Source organism: Myxocyprinus asiaticus, chromosome 21, assembly GCF_019703515.2.
Source record: "Myxocyprinus asiaticus isolate MX2 ecotype Aquarium Trade chromosome 21, UBuf_Myxa_2, whole genome shotgun sequence".
NCBI classification, from domain to species: Eukaryota; Metazoa; Chordata; class Actinopteri; order Cypriniformes; family Catostomidae; genus Myxocyprinus; species Myxocyprinus asiaticus.
In genome coordinates, this window is record NC_059364.1 from 11,906,967 (window position 1) to 11,930,407 (window position 23,441).

The 23,441-nt window shown below is 37.3% G+C and overlaps 1 protein-coding gene across 1 annotated transcript in view; it reads left to right on the top strand.

The window, feature by feature from the left end:
- Positions 1-23,441, top strand: part of LOC127411635 (potassium voltage-gated channel subfamily H member 5-like) — a 67,646-nt gene that overhangs the window by 20,688 nt on the left and 23,517 nt on the right. The window contains exons 8-10 of the mRNA XM_051647334.1: positions 673-872; positions 1,224-1,476; positions 17,410-17,606. Coding sequence (XP_051503294.1) covers positions 673-872; positions 1,224-1,476; positions 17,410-17,606 — 650 coding nt within the window. The remainder of the gene's footprint in view (positions 1-672; positions 873-1,223; positions 1,477-17,409; positions 17,607-23,441) is intronic.

Genomic DNA, 23,441 nt, shown 5'->3' on the forward strand with positions numbered 1-23,441 from the left:
TTTCTCTACCTTTGTTTCAGTGATTAGAATAATTTATTTTACTTTAAAATATTTTGATGTTTTCTTTGGCTTTTCATCACCCTTTTTATCTTGTCTTTTTCCAGCCACTTTGCTTTCTTCCCTTTTTGGGTATGAGTGGATGTATTTGGAAAGCTATTTCAGGGAAGGTTGCCATAGAGATGAGGAGCGGAGATATCGTGGTAATATAAGAGAAAGGCAATAAACATGGCAGCAGAAGTTTACATTGTAAATGTACGCACATAGTAATTTTCAAGACAATTTATAGATTACCAGTGACATAACTAGTCTATATATAGCCAAGAGCAGGTGCTGGTATTATTAAAGATTACAACTAATTAGAGTCTTCCATTATTTGTGAAAACAGATGTTTGAAAATGCAGTATTCATCCATTAGTTGCAATTTGGAAATCTGGAAATACTGTTTTGTTTTGTTGTTTTTTTTTTTGTCATGAAAAAAGAGAGAAGAAAATTCAGTTCTACTTTTGTGAAAGTATAATTGTTTTCTATTATAGTTACTGGCAGTTACAAAATACATTTTACGATTGATTGATTTATTTATTGTGTGAACCATATTGTCCTATATTGTTGCAGCTTGATCTTATTTAAAATCGGTTTGAAATTGATCAATCTCTATTTTTGTGTGTACTGCAGCTCTCCTTTATGCCACCATCTTCGGTAACGTGACGACCATTTTCCAGCAGATGTATGCAAACACCAACCGTTATCACGAAATGCTGAATAATGTACGAGATTTTCTCAAGCTCTACCAGGTGCCCAAAGGCCTCAGCGAGAGAGTGATGGACTACATTGTCTCAACCTGGTCCATGTCTAAAGGCATTGACACAGAGAAGGTGAGACTGAGAGGTTGCTTTAGTATCTGTCAGTTTTAAATGCAATGTGACATTTTGATATTAAGTAAAAATGAAACACAGATTGCAAACCATTTATTCGTTATCTGATATATTTCAAAGTAAATCGGGATATTCAACAAGAAAAAGTTGTGGGGCGAGACTTGATTTTATCCATCTGGAATTAAATGGATTGTGTAAAAGTGGGCATTGCATAGCAGAATTGAGCCAAGGGGTTGAAGGTATTACACAACACCAGTAATGTGCATTAAGAAAGCAAAAAGATTTCATGATGACTTTATAAGTGCATAATACTAAATTTGAAACTCAAATGGCTTTTCCACTTGTGCACAGGTGCTCTCCATCTGTCCTAAAGATATGCGGGCAGACATCTGTGTGCACCTGAACAAGAAGGTGTTCAATGAGCACCCTGCATTTCGATTGGCCAGTGACGGATGTCTGCGCTCATTGGCCGTGGAGTTCCAGATGATACACTCTGCCCCTGGTGACCTCATCTTCCATGCGGGAGAAAGTGTGGACTTGTTGTGCTTCGTGGTGTCAGGGTCATTGGAGGTCATTCAGGATGATGAGGTCATCGCTATACTGGGTGAGTTTAAATTGAGAAGGTCTATAAAACCTGGAGAGAGCTAGCCGGTAGCATTCCCATTAATTTCATGTCACGCTGGTGAGGGCGGCAGCCAACGAGCACAGAAGGAACTCCACTTCTGAAACTACCGCCAACCAGCTCCAACTGTACAAGAGAGCCCAGTTAAACAAACAGCAGCATGCAAACTCACAGTGGCAAACATGACAGAAACATTCACAATGATCTGACATTGGACATGACACACGTGGGGGTTTAAATAAGAGAAACAAACACGAGGCAGGTGTTGCTCACTGCTGAAGGTTCGAATGATCAGCATTCCCATGGAAACAATCAGGGTTCCCATGGAAACGCTGATTTAGCATGACAGCGACACCTGAAACGTAAACACGCTTTGACAAAACAGACAAGGGATGATGATGCCACGGTCCTCCACAGGCGAACACACACCCTGGCAAGATGCCATGACCGTGACATCACCGAAGGGCACACGGTGGCAAATCGCACACAGTGATAACCCACCGCCAGACCCATGCGTCCACACAAAACTTGAACACAAAAACACAAGACAGACAGGGGATAATGATGTCATGATCCTCGTAAGACAAAACCCAACCTGACCGGTTGACAAAACCATGACATCAACGGAGAGTGCATGGCGGTGACACGCGCACGGTGGTCCAAACAACCGGACCCGTGCACTCACTCAAAGGGGGAACACAAAACACAAAGGCAGGCTGATACTGCCACGGTCCCATCAGGTAGAACCTAAACCTTACAAGGTGACTGGACCGTGACATTTCAAAGGCAGTTGCTCAGCTGACACATGCATTCACGGAAGTACGCAACCTGCTTGCTGCCGTCTTTTGCTCAAAGGCAGTCAGTTCTGGGCATGTTTTTGAGCCAGTCACCTGAGCCATAAATTCTGTGACTAATCACTCTGGAAAATGTCCCAAGCCCATCACTTGCAACTACTGTATCCTGAGCTGTGACATCAAAGCCAATATTAGATATTTATGTGCAGTGCAGGTCATGGTTTAAAATTAGTAATCTAAGTAAGTGTTAAGGGTCAGTGCTTATACAAAGATTTTGTATAAACTATAAGATTAATGTCTAATGTCTTTGAAGTTCAGCCTGGATTAACTGCAGAAGTTCACATTGATGCATTGTCCTTTGTTAGTTGGCTCATGAAGGCTTTTGTTGGAAAATAATTAAAAGTCTATGTATCCATTTTAAGAGTGTAGTCCGTCATTAGACCAAGGTGATGCAGGCAGAGATCAGTGAGGTGCATCGCAGTTTAAACAGCAGGTAATTTCGGTGAGGCCTATCCTAAGTCCAAGGTTCAGGCAGTGGCATATGAAGTATCCCATGTCTTATGGTTGGAGTTGGCATCAGTTCATCCCCTGAAGCCCATCGTAATAGACTGAAGTGATGTCTGTCTAGTTGTCATCATTTGCAGAGTTATAGAGCATGATAAATGTTTCTGGTTCCGGCAGACCTAACTAAAGCAGCCTAATTGTGAGTTGATGGATAAATTAGGTGTATGCCTGGCTAAATAGATGAGTCTTTAGTCTGGACTTAAACTGAGTGTGTCTGTGTCCCGAACAGTGTTTGGGAGACTATTCCATAGTTTAGGAGCCAAATAGATGGATTTTGATTTTCTAGGAACTATTAACAGGACAGAATTTTGCGATCATAATGAACATGATGGAATATAGCGTGGTAGAAAGTCACTTAAGTACTGTGGAGCTAGACCATTCAAAGCTTTGTACGCAGTTAACAAAATGTTTAAATTCATACGAAATTTAACAGGTAGTCAATGTAATGATGATAAAATGGGGCTAATATGATCATATTTCTTGGTTCTAGTCAGCACTCTAGCTGCTGCATTTTGAACCAATTGAAATGTATTTATTGAACTTGCAGGACATCCTCCCAGTAATGCATTACAATAATCTAGTCTTGAGGTCATGAATGCATGAATTAGTTTTTGGCATCAGCAACAGAGAGCATGTGTCATAACTTAGCAATATTTCTGAAGTGGAAGAATGCTGTTCTACAAACATTGGAAATTTGATATTCAAAGGACAAGAGGTTTTTGGTTCAATAATTAATGCCTCTGTTTTGTCAGAACTGAAAAGAAGGCAATTTCTGGCCATCCAATCTTTGATTTCATTAATACACTGCTAATTTGGAGAATTGTGAAATTTGTCGGGTTTCGAAGAAATATAAAGTTGGGTATCGTCAGCATAACAGTGGAAACTTATTCCACGATTCCTGATAATATCTCCCAGGGGAAGCATATATAAGGACAAAAGCAGAGGCCCTAAAACTGATCCCTGTGGCACTCCATACTTAACTTTTGTTTGATTTGACAATTCCTTGTTTACACAGACAAAGTGGTAGCGGTCTGCTTAATAGGACCTAAACCATGCTAATGCAAGTCCACAAATGCCAACATAATTCTCAAGCCTATTCAAGAGAACGTCGTGATCTATGGTGTCGAAGGCAGCACTAAGATCTAAAAGCATTAGAAGAGAAATGCAGCTGCAATCAGATGATAAGAGATAAGTCATTTATAACTCTGATAAGTGCAGTCTCTGTACTGTGATGGGGCCTAAATCCTGACTGAAACTGTTCATATACAGTTGAAGTTAGAAGTTTACATACACTTAGGTTGAAGTCATTAAAACTAATTTTTTAACCACTCCACAGATTTAATATTAGCAAACTATAGTTTTGGCAATTCGTTTAGGACATCTACTTTGTGCATGACACAAGTAATTTTTCCAACAATTGTTTACAGACTAACTGTGTAGTGATTTCTACTCAATTCACTGATAACGTAGTGATTTTTGATCACATGTCACTTAAGGTGTGGTTATGAGTGTATCAGATGACCCCTCCCCCTTTGCAATACGGAGCACTAGTTAAGAATACTATCTTAACAATTTAAGAACACTCCCAAAAGAGCTGTTCGATAATTTAGAATTAATGTAAACTAGAGGGAGTTGGTCAGATGATTTATCTGAAGGATTTGTGAGAGTCTGGACAACTAGTAGAGTCTTTGATCATCAACACAATGAAGACACAGTTGTAATAAAATGTATGAAATTTATTAACAATAGATATGCAAGAGTAAATACCACAACGATTAATAATGCTAATAATGTATATGCACTGCTAAAGGATAATAAACTAATAATCAAAAAGGAAAGTACTGAATTAAACAATAAAACAAATAAATGATTTGAACACAGAGTGGATAAATGCAGTGCTGTTGAACTGAATGTAGCAATGGGAGAGAATTGTATGGGAATGCTCCTTATGGGAAACCACCTAATGGCTCTGGCAAAATGGTGATAAATAATGCTTATTTATCATTAAACAAATAATATACCTATTATTTGTAACAAGCTGACCCTAGGTAACTGTTATATAAGAAAGTTAGAAAAACATATGCTACAGGTATAAACTAATGCCAAGGTCTCTAGAAAGAGGTTTGGTAAGTTTATATTTACGTTCCACACAGTCGGGTGATCAGTTCGGCAGTAGAGACATCTTCCACTGGCGATGTGGTTAGCGTGCAGTGGGAAGGGCGCAGAGTTGCATAATTATACAATTAGATTGTATTAGATTTGCACTACCCATGTGTATGTGTGTGTGTATGTATGTGTGTCTGTATGTATGTGTATAATTATTTTTTATTTTTTATTTTTTATTATTATCTATGTCTTGCTGCTGTTTTTGTATTGTTTTTTTATGGTTGTACACTGGAAGCTCCTGTCACCAAGACAAATTCCTTGTATGTGTAAGCATACTTGGCAATAAAGCTCATTCTGATTCTGATTCTGATTCAGTAGTCATTGCCACGCTGGGCTGGAGGATACTGAACTTCAGTTGCGCCAAGAGGGTCCTTAAAGAGTGAATTGGGCAGCTGGGTCAGTTGAATCTTCACAGGGTCCTTTGCAGGCTGGGGCTGTGGGACAGGCAATGTCTGCCGATGCAGAGGTCCTTTGTGGGCTTGGCTGCACTGCTGGAGGGGCTGTAAGGGTCAGATAAGGTCCCTCTATGCTGGGGCCCTTTTTCAGCTAGAGTGCAGCAATATAGCAATAAAGCAATATAAAAGGTTTCGCTCGCAAAAGCTTAACCTCAACTATCTTGTAGCCTCTTTCCTCATCAGGTCAGAAACTCAGGATGTGGTGTGTCTGCTAATGTCTATTCCCCATCGAGTTGGAAATGCAGGATAAGGGTGTGTCTATCCGGGGAACATATTTATCCCTTTCTGATGAGGAGGAGATTGAAATCTGGCGCCTTTCCGATCCTGGAGTGTGATTGGCCACTGGTGTCTGAAGTAGCCACGGTGTTGCCCACCCTAGTATGGAGCTCATTTGCATAGCCTAAAGTACAGAGTTAAAACAGTGTCTTTAACGTTTTACCTATGCATTATTTCATTACCAAACCTCTTTCAAATTATTAAAGGCATCGTATGGAACAGATAGAGACCAAACACGATAAGAAATGGTTAAGTGACTTTCGTTTATCTGTTAATAGGTCTGTCCCATGAACTGTTGTGTTAACAGTCAATAACCATTAACATAAACTGTGCTTTGCATGAAGATGGAGTGGATGTGTTGCAGTTTATATTAATTTAAGGTCTCTAAACCTAGGTATGAATAGATCTCTGTGGCCCTCCACTGCTGCTGCATCCGGGAGGTCCTGAAGGAATTTATGGCAGTTCTTGCCTAAACCTCAGGAATGAGTCTGGTGGGTGCAGAAGGTCCCTCTTTCTGCCCTGTAAGAGGTGTATGGCAGTTGTCTTAGCATCTTATCTGATGTTGCTGAACATTTGTTTATGTTCATTCACCAAGGATCCAATCAAAGTGAGGTACATCTTCTTCCACACCGGCAGTTAGAGAGGGGCCCTGCCATAAACTGGTCCCTGGAATGCCATCTTAACTGATGTTCACCACAATTGACTGAATCACAATTCCAGTGGGTCAGAAGTTTACATATACTAAGTTAACTGTGCCTTTAAGCAGCTTGGAAAATTCCAGAAAATGGTGTCAAGCCTTTAGACAATTAGCTTCTGATAGGAGTTGTACTGAATTAGAGGTGTACCTGTGGATGTATTTTAAAGCCTACCTTCAAACTCAGTGCCTCTTTGCTTGACATCATAGGAAAATCAAAGGAAATCAGCCAAGACCTACAAAAAAAAAAAAATGGTGGACTTCCACAAGTCTGGTTCATCCTTGGGAGCAATTTCCAAATGCCTGAAGGTACCACGTTCATCTGTACAAACAATAGTACTCAAGTATAAACACCATGGGACCACACAGCCATCAAACCACTCAGGAAGGTGACGCATTCTGTCTCCTAGAGATGAACGTAGCTTGGTGCGAAAAGTGCAAATCAATTGCGGAACAACAGCAAAGGGCCTTGTGAAGATGCTGAAGGAAACAGGTAGATAAGTATCTATATCCACAGTAAAACGAGTCCTATATCGACAGAATCTGAAAGGCTGCATAGCAAGGAAGAAGTCACTGCTCCAAATCCGGCATACAAATCCAGACTACAGTTTGCAAGTGCACATGGGGACAAAGATCTTACTTTTTGGAGAAATGCCCTCTGGTTTAATGAAACAAAAATTGAGCTGTTTGGCCATAATGACCATTGTTATGTTTGGCGGAAAAAGGGTGAGGCTTGCAAGCCGAAGAACACCATCCCAACAGTGAAGCATGGGGGTGGCAGCATCATGTTATGGGGATGCTTTGCTGCTGGAGGGACTGGTGCACTTCACAAAATAGATGGCATCATGAGGAAGGAAAATTATGTGGATATATTGAAGCAACATCTCAAGACATCAGCCATGAAGTTAAAGCTCAGTCGTAAATGGGTCTTCCAAATGGACAATGACCCCAAGCATACCTCCAAAGTTGTTGCAAAATGGCTTAAGGACAACAAAGTCAAGGTATTGGAGTGGTCATCACAAAGCCTTGACCTCAATACAATAGAAATTTTGTTGGCAGAACTGAAAAAGCGTTTGCGAGCAAGGAGGCCTACAAACCTGACTAAGTTACACCAGTTCTGTCTGGAGGAATGGGCAAAAATTCCAGCAACTTATTTTGAGAAGCTTGTGGAAGGCTACCCAAAACGTTTGACCCAAGTTAAACAATTTAAAGGCAATGCTACCAAATACTAACAAAGTGTATGTAAACTTCTGACCCACTGGGAATGTGATGAAAGAAATAAAAGCTGAAATAAATCATTCTCTCTACTATTATTCTGACATTTCACATTCTTAAAATAAAGTAGTGATCCTAACTGACCTAAGACAGGAATATTTTCTATGATTAAATGTCAGGAATTGTGAAAAACTGAGTTTAAATGTATTTGGCTAAGGTGTATGAAAACTTCTGACTTAAACTGTATACTATTTCTCTGTAGAAATGTATATGGTTGGGAGGACACTACTTTTTCTAGTATATTTGACATAAATGGGAGATTTGAAATTGATCTATAATTAGCCAATTCTCCAGGATCAAGCTGTGACTTCTTAATAAGCAGTTTGATAACTGCCATTTTGAAGTTTCTTGGGGCATGTTTTAAGGATACTTACACATTGTTGTGATTATTTTTTATGAGTTTGCTAAAATATGCTGACCTGGCAGCTTTTAATGCCTGTCTGTAGCTTCAGACACTGTCCTTCCATACAACACAAAATACCTCTAATATCTTATTCTTCCACTTGCTCTCCATTTTCCAAGCTGCTCTTTTGAGAGCATGAGTCTGATCATTGTACCATGGTGCAGGGCTTTTTTCTGTAATTTTCTTTAATCGAAGGGGGTGACACTATCAAGAGTGCTAGAGAAGACTGTATTTATATTTTCTGATATTACTTCAAGTTCTTCTAGACTTTTTGGCTTACGAGGTAAATCTGGAAGATTATTAGTGAAGCTATCTTTAGTGGTCGAAAGAATAGTTCTACCTGAATGATAGCGTGGTGTAGATTGAGTAACATTAGCAGATCGCAGCATACAAGAGACGAGGTAATGATCTGAGATGTCATCGCTCTGCGGCAGAATTTCTATAGTATCAATATCAACTCCATATGACAGAATTAAATATAGCATATGATTTTGGTGATAAGTTGGTCCTGTCACATCTTGTCTGACTCTAAGAGAGTTTAGAATATCGATAAATGCTAATCCCAATGTGTCGTTTGCATTATCTATGTGAATGTTGAAATCACCAACAATTAAAGCTCTATCCACAGTAACTACTAGATCTGATAGAAAATGTGCAAATTCACCAAGGAAATCAGAATAGGCCTGGGTGATCTATATACTGTAGCAAGGGCAAAAGATGACAGAGATTTTTTAATTGTATCTGACGGTGTCACATTAAGCATTATTAGTTCAAAAGACTTAAACTTATATCCTGTCCTCTGAGTAACACCAAAATCTTTGCTATAAATTGCAGCAACACCTCCTCCTCGACCCTTCATGCGAGGCTCATGTTTATAAGAATAACCTGGGGGAGTAGATTCATTTAAACTATTATATTCATCTGGTTTAAGCCAGGTTTCAGTTAAACAGAGCACATCCAAACTATGATCTGTAATATTTTCATTTACAATTAGTGCTTTGGTTGAAAGAGATTTAAAGTTTAGTAGCCCTACCTTTATATGATGTTTATCTTTCAAGTTTTACATTAATAATTTTTTTTCTAAATGAATGAATGAATGAATGAACATTACATTTATATTGCGCTTTCCTGACACTACACTCAAAGCGCTTTACACAGTGAACAGGGGACCCTCCTCAACCACCATCAGTGTGCAGCATCCACCTGGATGATGCGATGGCAGCCATAGTGCACCAGTATGCTCACCACACACCAGCTATTGGTGGAGAGGAGAGAGTGGAGTGATAGAGCCAATTAATGGATGGGGATTATTAGGAAGCCATGATTGATAAGTGCCAATGGGGGAATTTGGCCAGGAAATGATTAAGTGAGGGGTTTGTGTTTGGTTGTTTGGGAACAGACACAGTCTCTATATGATATCTAGGTGATACAGTCTCTATGTGTTTTAGTTTATGTGACCTGTGTGACATCTAAAACATCTGCAATAATAAAATGAAACGTGTGATTTATAGTGTATGTTGCTTGCATACATTTTATTAAAGGTATAGTCCAGATTCAATACAAGTTATGCTCAATCTACAGCAATTGTGGCATAATATTGATTACCACAAAAATTAATTTTGACTAGCCCCTCCTTTTCTTTAAAAAAAGCAAAAATCTGAGTTCTAGTGAGACACTTACAATGGATGTGAATGGGACAATCTGTAAATTTTAAAATACTCACTATTTGAAAAATATAGCCACACAATTTAAACAATATGTGTTTATATGATTTTAATGTGATCAAATCGCTTACCAATCTTTTTAGTGTAAAGTTATATCCAATTTTAAAACTTCGTTGCCATGATCAACAAACCCTAAAACCCTAAATTGACTGTAAAAATGGTGATATAATAAACTTTACAGCTCAGATAATACATGAGTTTTAACAAAAGAATTAATGTAAGTGCTTTTATAAAATTATAAGCTTTATATTTGTGCCCCATTCACTTCCATTGTAAGTGCCTCACTATAATCTCAATTTTTGCTTTTTTTAAAGTAAATTTTTTTTTTTGTGGTCATCCACATTTTGCCACAAATGCTTAACTTGTATTGAACCTGGAATATTCCTATAAGTCAGAATACACGATTACTTCATCTAAAAAATATACAGAGAATTAGATGTTTTGTATCCAGTCATGACTTAAGAGAAACTTGTTCATGCGTTCATCACCAGTAGGGTGGATTACTGCAATGGACTTCTCACCGACCTTCCAAAAAAGACCATTAGACAGCTGCAGCTCATTCAAAATGCTGCTGCCAGGATTCGTACCCGAACCAAAAAATCTGAGCATATTACTCCAGTCCTCATGTCTTTACACTGGCTTACAGTTACATTTAGAATTTATTTTAAAGTACTATTACTCGTTCATAAATAACTCAATGGTCTAGGACCTAAATACATTGCAGAAATGTGTGTTGAATATAAACCTATCAGACCTCTCAGATCATTAGGATCAAGTCAGTTAAAAAGTACCATGGGTTCACTCAAAACAATGTGACACTGCGTTTAGCTATTATACCACCCGCAGCTGGAACCAGCTTCCTGAAGAGGTCAGGTGTGATCCAGCAGTAGCCACATTCAAATCTAGACTGAAACCATATCTGTTTAGCTGTGCATTTATTCACTGAGCACTGTGCTGCACTTACTGATTGCACTGCATCATTATTTCTTTATTCTTTTTCTCTTTTATTCATTTTAATAATTTTTTTAAAATCTTATTACTTTTTATTCTTATTTCTAATTACTTTTTATTCTTATTTCTTGTTCTTAATTGATTTTAAAATATTTTTTATGTATTTGTATATATTTTTTAAATAATTTTTATGAAAAGCTCTTTGAATTACCATTGTGCATAAAATGTGCTATACTGTATAAATAAACTTTCCTTGCCTTGCCTACTTTTGAATGACCGTCAATGGAGAAACAGGCTCCCTAATGTGTAGTTACAGCATCTACGAGCAGGAAGTAACTGACAAAACTAACAAGCCAAAGCCTAACCCTTTGGTTTGAATACAGGAATAAATAATTGTTCTAAACTAGAGATGCTCAGTACTATGGTCTGAATGGACCAATGGATTTAACAGCACATTAATTAATGTTCTGGACTTTTAGTCATCTATTAATGTTTTCCCTAACCAATGTCTATTCTGAATTGCTGTCAGAGTGTGAATGCTAGGTTAGAAATGCATTTTGTTGCCATGGTGAAAAAAAAAAATGCACAACAGAACAAAACTAGCTTCTCAGAGAGGTAGTTCCTGTCTATTTCTTGAAATTTGGTTTGTTGTGTCTTTTTTATGTAATTAATTTGATTTTGATTGGATTTCCAGCTATCAGCCATCATAAAAACATCATCTCAGATCCAATAAGCCAATCAACTGTTTTACTGAAATCACATTAGATTATCATCCTCACATGAGTTGTCATAGTGATGGAACCATACAGCGGCATTAATCATTAATCTCTAATGGCCACTAAATTGTCTTTCCTCCAGCTTGGCAGAAGACCTGGACCCGCTGTGTCCCTCTGGGCCCAGGAGGGAGGTGTGTGCCTGGGCAGAGGGAGAAGGGCACCTGGGGAGCTAAGTTAGCGAGGTGTGGAGCTGAGCAGCTCTGTAGGAGACCAATGAACAGAAATTAAGTCATTTGTCACATCCATCCATATGGCTCACATTAAGCCAAACGGTTTTCTCTGGACCATTCTTTGTCTTCCTCAGTCATGCTATTCTACAGAAGTGATATAAACTTTAGTATTCAGTTCATAATATTGTTCAAAAACCTCAATCAGCCCTGTTAAAAAAAATAATTAAACCTTGTCTTTGCTGGTTTTAGCCGGCCAAGCTGGTCTTCAGCTGATCTAGCTGGTCTCTCAGCCTGACAAGCTGACAAGTGCCCAAAACCCTTTAAACCCAGGAAACAACCAGCCTGATCAGACTGGCAGATCAGGTAAGACCAGCAAACCATGTAAAGCTGGTTTAAACTGTTGTTTTAATTTTAGCAGAAAAAAAGTGACTTTTATTTTATTTTATTTATTCATTTTATTTTATTTAATATTTACATTTTTCATTTTATTTTATTTCCAGTATAGCTTCTGTTTACAGTCACATTCAGTTTTGGTTTTATTTCCCCACTATATATTTGACCACCTAGCCAGCACTTTCTGGCTTTTTAAACCACAACCTCTCTATCCTCTATGCCCACACACACACACACACACACAAACTTACAACATTATAATATTACTATATAGATCCTGAAGGTATGGGTTAAACTGCTCCTGCGGTAACAGAGTGTCATGGTAACGTGTGACTCCTTGGAGACCGTGTTTGGTGGCTTTGCTCATCTCTCTGAAATAAACTTTAAATCCCCACAGTCTCTTTGGGGTACTACAACAATCTTCAAACTCTCAGTAGAGCCGTTGACAAAGTCTCTGTAGACTAATCTGTGGCACACTGTACATTTGAATCAAAATAAACACTCTGACCATGAGAAATACACCTTCATTTTTAACGCAATATTATGAACTTGAATACATTTTGAAAAGGTATTTCATGAAGGTTAATTGTTTAAAATGTCGCACCAAATGTAACTTAACAGCTCGTGTGTGCAGTCTACAGCCTGTTATTATACTGTAGTTTACATAACAACAGTCTACGTTATTATGAAGATGACACCGAGACAGGGATTTTCATAAAAAGTGGATTTTTCAGTTTTGCTTTGAGAGGTTAATTAGACAGCATGTGTGCATGGGCTCCCAGCAGATACTAATTTCAGTTTAATTGATCTGGCATGAGCATCCAATTAAATATGTTTTGCTACTAGAAATAAGTCTTTAATTGGGAGGACGCACCTGAGAAAGAAGATCTGTGGTAAGATTATGCCGAACTCATCATCAAAACTTTTTTTTCTTTTAATGGACTAGTACCCCCAAAAATCATATTCTCACACTCATGTCTTTCGAAAACTTTTGATGACTTTCTTTCATTCTAAGCAATTATTTATAACAGAATGTCCATGCTGCTCCATACTATGAAAGTATGTATATGGTAACCACGATTGTCAAGTTAGACTTTCAAGCCAGTATTTTCTGCAATAAAGACACAAAGCTATTGTATGGCTTCAGAAGACTTGGAATATTGCACACAAGTCATATGGACTACTTATATAATGCTTTTATGGTGCTTTTTTGTCGTTTTTCGAACTTGACATCCCCTTATCCCCATCCACATAGATTGTATGAAAGAGAGCTGCTCAGAATTCTGCTAAACTTTTCCTCAGCATTCCATGGAAGAAAGAAAGTCATACAGGTTTGGATCAACATGAGGGTGAGTACATGACAGAATTTTCATTTTTGGGTGAACTATCCCTTTAAACTTGCCAGAAGAACTTCAACAAGGACTCTTGATTTGCTCAGACACATGTCTGTTCTTCTTGTGGTAACTCCATGTTCAGCAGGGTTGTGTCCTATGGAATCGGTGCAGGGATGGCACTTGAAGGTTGAAGTTCTATTTTGGGTCTCTGGCGCCAGGCTTTTGTGGAATGTGATGGGAGAGATAAGTGTATCATTGATCTTTGTCATCTCAAATGAGTACAGACAACTGCACTCCTCTTTAATAAAGGCACATTTGGGGGGCCTGGGTAGCTCAGCGAGTATTGACGCTGACTACCACCCCTGGAGTCACGAGTTAGAATCCAGGTTTTGCTGAGTGACTCCAGCCAGGTCTTCTAAGCAACCAAATTGGCCCGGTTGCTAGGGAGGGTACAGACACATGGGGTAACCTCCTCGTGGTCGCTATAATGTGTAGTTCTCGCTCCCGGTGCGGCGTGTGGTGAGTTGTGCATGGATGCCGCGGAGAATAACGTGAAGCTTTTCACAAGCCACGTGATAAAATGCACGGATTGACGGTCTCAGACGCGGAGGCAACTGAGATTAATCCTCTGCTACCCAGATTGAGGCGATTCACTATGCCACCACGAGGACTTAGAGCGCATTGGGAATTGGGCATTCCAAATTGGGGAGGACAGGGGAGGAAAAATAAATTAATAAATAAAGGCCACATTTATCTAATGCTAATCAGTTGCAATAATTAGCCTGCTTTCTTACTGCCTCAATGTTTTCTTGTCCTTCATCACTCAGTCTCTCTGTCAGTTCTGATAATGAGAAATAAATAAAGAATGACCCTTGAGCTTTAAGGGGGTCATGACATGCCTTTTTTTTTTTTTAGTGCTGTCAGTCAATAAAACATTTTAATCACGATTAATTGCATACTTTTTTTGTATTCAATATTGATTAATTGCAGATTTTGAAAGTGCTGACTTTTGACACTATTTATACTTCTTTTCCTGTCAAAATGCATTTATTTCCATCTTAGGAAAGAAAAGAAAACATATGTAACAGTATAATGCTTTACTAACATTATCCAAACAAAGCCTTCCACAGTTTAAAGATAGAAAAGCACTAAAATAGCCCAAATTCAAGTAGCATTAAAAGTCTAATTGAGAAGTTGATTTATTGAAAGAACTAGTCTTCTCATAGCGATTAAGAAAAATTAACACATTAAACTTTTTTAATTAACGCATGCGTTAATGTGTTAATTCTGACAGCACTACTTTTTTTCTGATTTGAATCCTATAACACCGTGTGTATCAAATATAATACACAACGTTTGATGGCTCCTGTTTTACTCTCCTTTCAAGCTGATGAGCCAAACTACCTATGGTATGTTTATGGCACTATCTAGTGGTTATTTGTGAAAAAAAACAAAAAAAGTGGTTTCAATGTTTATATCAATCTATTTAAAATGGCGGACTTGCCATAAAAGTGACTCTTATGTTGGGATAAATGACAGCTTATTTTAATAAAGTAAAAGTGACAGTAATGATTATATTGTTCCTGATATTTTGAAATGAGTATTTGCTGAATATAAGCAACTTGTGCTTGGTTAAAATTTTGTTTATAATTTTATTGAAAAACCCTCTTTGAAATCCATGTATCAAATATGATACAACAGGCTTTTGAGGTATATTTCTCAATCACCATTACATTCAATTTATGCCCACCACGAAAAAAATAAAAATAAATCACAGAGCTTTGAAAATTCTGACATATACTTTTTATAAGATATATTTAAAGTGTGAACTAAAATTTCTGTGTATTTTCATATATGCAGCCTGCTCTGTCATTATAAATATCTCATTATTTTACATTTCAAGCTGTTACAATGTCATCTTACAATAAGTTGCTTAGACCAAGCGAAAGCAGTTTTACAAGATCCCTTTTTTAAATGTCAATTTAGTGTTTGGTGTATAAAATACATAGAGTATGATTAAAATTGCTTATTTTTATTTATTTATTTATTTATTTATTTTATGCATATTATATTTGATGTGCTGAATTGAACTGTGATACATTTCTATCCATATTTATAGACCAAGGAGAGGAAGTTGTTATGGCCAAACTCTCAAACATTTGGTATCTCTGCAAAGCCCAGGGAGTCCTTTGATAATACCACAAGATTTACCACTGTAGCATTTATGGGCTAAGAAAAAATTAAATAAAAATGTCCTACACAAAAATGAATTGCTGGGCCTCAGGAGGACAATGGCCCTTAAAGCCTAATGTATCAAATAAGATGCATATAAAAACAAGTGCACATTTTTTATTTATTTTATTTTTTATTTTATTTTTTTATGATTTCTTTTTATAGTTAAAGGTATTCGGACCCCTTAATTTTTTTCTCATTTTATGTTGCAGCCTAATGCTAAAATGCTTTAAAATTTTTTTTTTTTTTATATCAATCTACACTCCATACCCCATAATGACAAAGCAAAATCCAGATTTTTGATAACTTAATATTTTTTGAAATAAAAAACTGAAATATCACATTGACATAAGTATTCAGACCCTTTGCAATGACACTTGAAATTTAGCTCAGGTGAATCCCATTTCTCTGGATCATCTTTGAGATGTTTCTACACTTTCAGTTTCTACACTTTACTATACAGAGATATTCTTAATGAAAACTTGGTCCAGAGTGCTCAGGACCTCAGACTGGGCCAAAGTTTCACCTTCCAACAGGACAATGACCCTAAGCACACAGTCAAGATAATACAAGAGTGGCTTAGGGACAACTCTGTGAATGTCCTTGAGTGTCCCAGCCAGAGTCCGAACCCAATCAAACATCTCTGGAGAGACCTAAAAATGGCTGTCCACCGACAGTCCCCACCCAACCTGACAGAGCTTGAGAGGATCTGCAGAGAATAATGACAGAAAATCCCCAAATCCAGGTGTGCAAAGCTTGTCGCATCATACCCAAAAAGACTTGAGACTGTAATCGCTGCCAAAGGTGCTTCAACTAAGTTCTGAGTTAAGGGTCTGAATACTTACACTACCGTTCAAAAGTCTGGGGTCACTTGACCGAAATGTTTCTCATGATCTTAAAAAACCTTTTGATCTGAAGGCGTATGCTTAAATGTTTGAAATTTGTTTTGTAGACAAAAATATAATTGTGCCAACATATTAATTTATTTCATTATAAAACTAAAATTTTATTTAAAAAAAAAAAGTTTTTGAAATTGATGACTTGAACTGAATAATAAAGAAAAGCAGCCAATATGTGCCCAACAGAGATGGGAACTCCTTCAATACTGTTTAAAAAGCATCCCAGGGTGATACCTCAAGAAGTTGGTTGAGAAAATGTCAAGAGTACATGTCTGCAAATTCTAGGCAAAGGGTGACTACTTTGAAGATGCTAAAATATAACACAGTTTTGATTTATTTTGGATTTTGTTTAGTTACAACATAATTCCCATAGTTCCATTTATGTTATTCCATAGTTTTGATGACTATACTATTATTCTAAAATGTGAAGAAAAAATTATAATAAAGAATGAGTAAGTGACCCTAAACTTTTTAACGGTAGTGTATGTCAATGTGATATTTCAGTTTTTTATTTTTAATACATTTGCAAAGTTATTAAAACTCTGTTTTTTTCTTTGTCATTATGGGGTATGGAGTGTTGATTGATTTGAAAAAATAAATAATTTAAAGCATTTCATCGTAATGCTGCAACATAACAAAATGTGAAAAAATGAAGGGGTCTGAATCCTATCTGAATGCACTGTACATTTGATTGACACTAATTAAACGCATTCTGGTCTCACGCTGACTCTCTGCTCTGTGAAATATCCTTCTAATATTCCCATTGCCTTTTCACTGATGTTTTCTGTCCTCTCTTTTTGTTGTCTCAGGTAAAGGGGATGTGTTTGGTGATGTGTTTTGGAAGGAGACGACTCTGGCCCACTCGTGTGCTAACGTTCGAGCGTTAACATACTGTGATCTTCACATCATAAAGAGGGAATCCCTGTTGAAGGTGCTGGACTTCTACACAGCGTTCGCCAACTCTTTCTCCCGAAACCTTAGTCTCACCTGCAACCTACGCAAAAGGGTGAGAAACATAAGCACACATTTGACCTACTCTCTCACTGGGTCTCATTCACTATTAATTGCATACAAAGTTTCATTCTTATGTGCACAGGAACTCAAATTTCTAAACATTTGTGCAAAACAACACTAATATCTCGCTTTCCAGGTCAGTTTGCAAGTTCTTTATTGTTTGTTCTATAAATGTAAGTTTGTTTAAATAAATTTTAGTTTAAAGTGCTGTTTTGTGATGATTTCAAAAAATAATTTCCATATGAAGTAGATCAGACCTGTTTTCAGAGCTACGGATCTCCAGCTTCAGTCATTGAGGCTCTTGTGTGAGGCAACAACCCTCCAAATGCATATTATGCTCTGAATTTAGCTCTGATTGGATATAAGCCACAATTGCCCTAATCTTATTGGATTCAGTACAGGGTATATAGATGTGTCATGGCCATCAGGGGAGATTATAGGAAGAATTGGGTCAGTAGTGTGATAGAGGGGAAGGAGCTGAACCAATGAACAAAATGAGAAAAAAGAAACTGTAACTTTGTGCATATATCCTGGAGCTAAGACCCCATTTTCACAATTTTCCTCTCTCTTTTCCCATCTTCAATATTTTCAACCCTGCCCCTTCAGTTGTTTTCTAATTTCCTTTTCCACTCTTGTTTCTGTTATCATTTGAATAGAAGCTCATTGTTTGCTTATTTTCTCTGTCCCCCTTTTCTAAACAATTACTTTATTTCCACTTATTCTCTCACAGACAGTTGCAAGAAAAAAGTTTGTGAACCCTCTGGAATTACCTGGATTTCTGAATTGATTAATTATAAAATGTGGTCTGGTCTTTATCCAAGTCACAATTATAGACAAACACAATCTGACTAATAACACAAACGGTTGTACTTTTCAAATTTTTGTTGAAGAGATTGAGTAATCATTCATAGTGCAGGCTGGAAATTGTAAGTGAACCCTTGGATTTAGTAACTTGTAGATCTTATTTTAGCAGCAATAACCTCCACCAAACATTTCTTCTAGCTGCTTGTAAGACTTGCAAAATGTTGACAAGGAATTTTGGATTATTCCTCCCTACAAATCTGTCTCAGGTTTATCGATATTTCTGGGTTGTCTTGATTGCACAGCCCTCTTCAGGTCATGCCACAGCATCTCAATTGCTTTAAGGTCAGGACTCTGACTTAACTATTCCAAAAACGAATCTTCATTTTCAGCAATTATTTATTTGATTTACTTTTATGCTTGTGGTGTTTGTTTTGTTGCGTCACCTAACATCTCTTAAGATTGAGGTCATGGACTGCTGCCCTGACATTCTGCTGTAAAATGTGTTAATACACTTTTGAATTCAATGTTCCTTCAGTCACTGCAAGCATCCATGTCCTGAGGCAACAAAGCAGCCCCAAACCATGATGCTCCCTCCACCATGTTTCACAGTTGTGATGAAGTTTTGGTGTTGGTGTGCAGTGCCATTTTTCCTACACACATAGCATTTTTGCCAATTGTTCAACTTTTGTCTCATCTGTCCACAAAACATTTTCCCAAGGGTCCTGGGCAAGCTTGAAACATGCCACAATGTTTTTTTGGACAGCAGTTGTTTCCTTCATGGTATCCTTCCATGAACACCATTCATGTTCAGTGTTTTTCTGATTGTAGACACATGAAAAAAGACTTTTTGCAGTTTGTAGAGTTTTCTGGAGGTCTTTTGCTGTTACCCTTGGGTTCTTTCTCACCTCTTACAACATTGCTCATTATGCTGTTGGAGTGATCTCTCCTAGGAAGAGTAGCAACAGTCCTGAATTTTCTCTATTTGTACAGTAGACCATTTGTCTTACAGTGGACTGATGAACACCTAGGTCTTTAGCAATGCTTTTGTAGCCTTTTCCAGCTTCGTGCATCTTTATAATGCGTCTTCTAAGGTGGTGTGAATGTTGTTGGGATCAAGGCAGGGTTCATGCTAACCAATCTTTCATGAGTCTTTGTGTGACTCCAGTTATCGTTTGGAGAAGTCGTTAACACAGAGGTTCACTTACTTTTTTCCAGCCTGCACTGATTACTCAATGTCTTAAAAAAAAAAAAAAATAGAAAAGTACAACTGTTTGTGTGTCATAAGTTTAGTCATTGTATTTGTCTTTAATTGTGACTTAGATGAAGATCAGACCACATCTGAGTAATCAATGCAGAAATCCAGGTAATTCCAAAGGATTCACAATTTTTATTCTTGCAAATTTACACTGCCCAAAAAAGCACATGCATTCTTCAAATGCTTACAACCAGTGTTTTTAGGTTAATGGTCAGATATGAATAAATCATAAAACACACAGCAAATGCTTCCCTCATATACCTCCGTTTATTACTCTCTTGCTCTCTCTCTTATTCTGTTTCTCCCTCTTTCCCTCTTATGTTATTCCTTTTTCCACCCTGATTGTTCCCTGCTTGTTTTTACCCTGTCGAAAAATCTTACATCAATTCTGAAGCAAGACAAAAATTCACAGCAGTACTGTTTTAAACATCAAGGCTCAAATCTGCAATGTTTGAAACCTCAGGACTAAAATAGGCAATGTTTTAAACACAAAGTCTAAAACCAGCAATGTTTTAAACATCAGGAATAAAATCAGCAATGTTTTAAACAACAGGACCGAAATCAGCAATGTTTTAGACATCAGGACTAAATTCAGCGAAGTTTTAAACATCAAGGCTAAAATCGGCAATGCTTTAACATCAAGACTAAAATTGGGAAGAGGTTAAACATAAAGACAAAATCTGCACCATTTTAAGTATCAGGCCTAGAATCAGTTGTTTTAAACATCAGGACTAAAATTGGCAATGTTTTAAACATGGGGACTAAAATTTACAATGTTTTAAACATCAGGACTAAATTCAGCAAAGTTTTAAAAGGATCATGAAATGGAGAATACAATTTTCCTTGATATTTAGACATATAAGATGTAACTATACTATAAAAACATACTGTAAATTTCAGAACTCAAAATTTCCTCACCAGTCTAAAAAGAGCATTTATAGTTGCCAACTTGCCACCCTGCTGAAACTTCTTGTTTTGAAATCTGTCTGTTCGTGACATCATGAAACATTGCTCATTTGTATTTACACATCCCACAACATGCGTCATCGCACCCTTGGTCCCGCGCAGTTGAAGTCAAGATGGCAGACCATGTGTGACTAACTATTCCTAACATAACACCAAAGGGGACCCATCTGGACTATTTTTTATTATTTTGTATATAAACATGAACTACACAGACTCTTTGGCCACTGTCATCTCGTCGCTTTTAAAAGATGCGGTGTCAAGTTACAACTCTGAAAGGGAGAAGCAATTCTCGAATTCAGCTGCTGCCTCTGTCATGGTTGCGTTCTTATGCCCATCTGCGCTATTTTTAATTGTTGGTGTATGTAAACATAGGATGTCTTTGATGATGGACGTCTTTGACCGTTTCAGTGTTTCCAGTGATGTGCACCTCAGTGTGCCTTCAGTATGTGTGTGCGTAATTTCACTGTTCTTTGGACTATGATGTGTTTGTTTTTTTCCTCTCATGTCATCATGGTTTGCTTGTGAACATTCAAAGTACGATTCAAGCTTTGCAAAGGAACTGTTATTGAATGATGGGGTAGTTAAAAACACTTCAAAAACATGAGTAAATCGTTTCATTCGTGAATATTTCAAATGTCATGACTGTTTGATAGTTTATGGTGTGCCCTGTGTTAACATTTGTGCTTGATTTGAACAGTTTAATATATTCAGATGCAATGTGTTGGATGTGTGTTATGTGTAAACCCTCCAAGTTTGTTTTATAATGTTGAGGTTCATTCTCTTCTGATTGAGTTTGCTGAATTTGAGGGGCTGCACGATGTTAGCCAATCAGAACAGTGGGTGTTTATGTTGAAGTTTTAAGGAGACACTTAGGCGGAAACGGATCGTTTCAGACAGAGGGCCAAAAACAGAGTGGAAAATTATCATATATTACTATTGTGACTGTTTTGGTGCAAAAAAGCTTTTAACATTATCACTGGACCTCAGGGAAGATAGTACAATTATTAAAAAAAGCACTTCATGACCTCTTTAAACATCAAGACTAAAATTGGCAGTAAAATCAGCAAGGTTTTAAACACCAAGACTAAAATCAGTACTGTTTTAAAAATCAGGACTGAAATCAGCCATTTTTTAAACATCAGGACTAGAATCAGTATTGTTTTAAACATCAGGACTAAAATCGACAATGTTTGAAACATCAGTGCTAAAATTGGCAATGTTTAATACATCAGAATTAACATGTTTTAAACATCATGACAAACATCAGTACTGTTTTAAACATCAGCACAATTTTTATTCTGGACCTTTTCACCACAGTATTGACAGTATGGGGAAAACAGGAAATGATAAAAGATAGAAGAGGATTTAGGTGAAATGGATTTAGGAAATGACACAAGCCAGACTTGATCTTGCAGCACCTTCATGAGCACAAACACTCAATGTGTCAATGTGTCATGTGCACTAAACACTAGGCCAGTTATTTATTTTGATGAATAAATGAATGGTTTCCAACATTAAAAATGTATCTATATAGAAGTAATAATAATTCAGCATAGTGAATTCAGCTCTATTCTGTGTCAAAAGAAGGTACACCCTTGTTTCCTGTGTGGGAGTTTTACTCTGTTGGGGGAGTCTGTGGCTTTTAACAGAATTAAAGATTTAGATTTCAAGCCAGAATCTGCCGTCTGATGGAGGACAGGGAGTGAGAGGTAAGGATGAAATCACTCCGAAGAAAGAAAGAGAGATAGAGGTACAGAAAGATAGTCTTGCTGGTACAGTATGTGGTAGATCACAATGTGACTTACAAATGAAGAAAACTACAACAAAAGTGATTCATCCTAGGCAGACAGTAACGTGGGAAATGATGCAATACCAAAGTACAAGGTAGTACAGAGATGTAGGTGAGGTAAGATGTGTTTTAAGAAAGTTTGTGGAATATTCTCAGTTTATGAAGATTTGTGTTTTGTGTTGTGCTGTTTGAGGGCTAACCAGTGCTGTGTATTTGTGTGTGTTTTCTGGTTAATCAGCTGAAGTCTGTTAGACAGCTTGTGAGCCCTCAGGCAAACTCACTCTAGGGTAATTTATACACACGTGCTTCTACCAGAAGGCTTTTGCATAAATGATATTACCCTGAAGGAGAGTGTCTGTGTGTCTGGCACTAACCGATGCCTAACTTACAAACTTCTTTCAGCTGAGATTTATTGAATGTATATGTACACTTAACTACTACACTACTATTATAAAACCACATTAAAGGAATAGTTGATCCTAAAATGAATATTTTGTAATAATTTACTCACTCTCATGTCCCTGTAGCTTTTTCCATATGACAGTAGATGATGATTTATACTGCCAAGCATGGGGCAGTCCAGCTTCCAAGATTGTCAAAATCACGGTGACTGACTAGTTATTTATCAACATACACAGTTAGAATGCTGAATTAATCTAACTAAAGATATTCAAATCTGCTTCTGTGCTGAAACAGAGAGAGACTGGCTATACACTTGTCATTATATTCATAGCTGTCTTCAGTTTCTGATACTACTGGAAAACTGAATTGGTTCAACTGCATGTTCTTGTGTATCAATCCCTCTTTTTATGTCTATTAAATCATTTGACAGTCGTTTTATGTTTGTTTGCATTTAACCACATTACACAAGCACAATATGCCCTGTATTGTATACCATTTTTAAAACAACATATTGCATTCGACATTGTGTAACTTGAAGAGGTAAGGGTTAAAGCTGTTTCCTCATCCCCAATAACAGGATACAAAGAAATATTTGCTCATTATCCTACTTT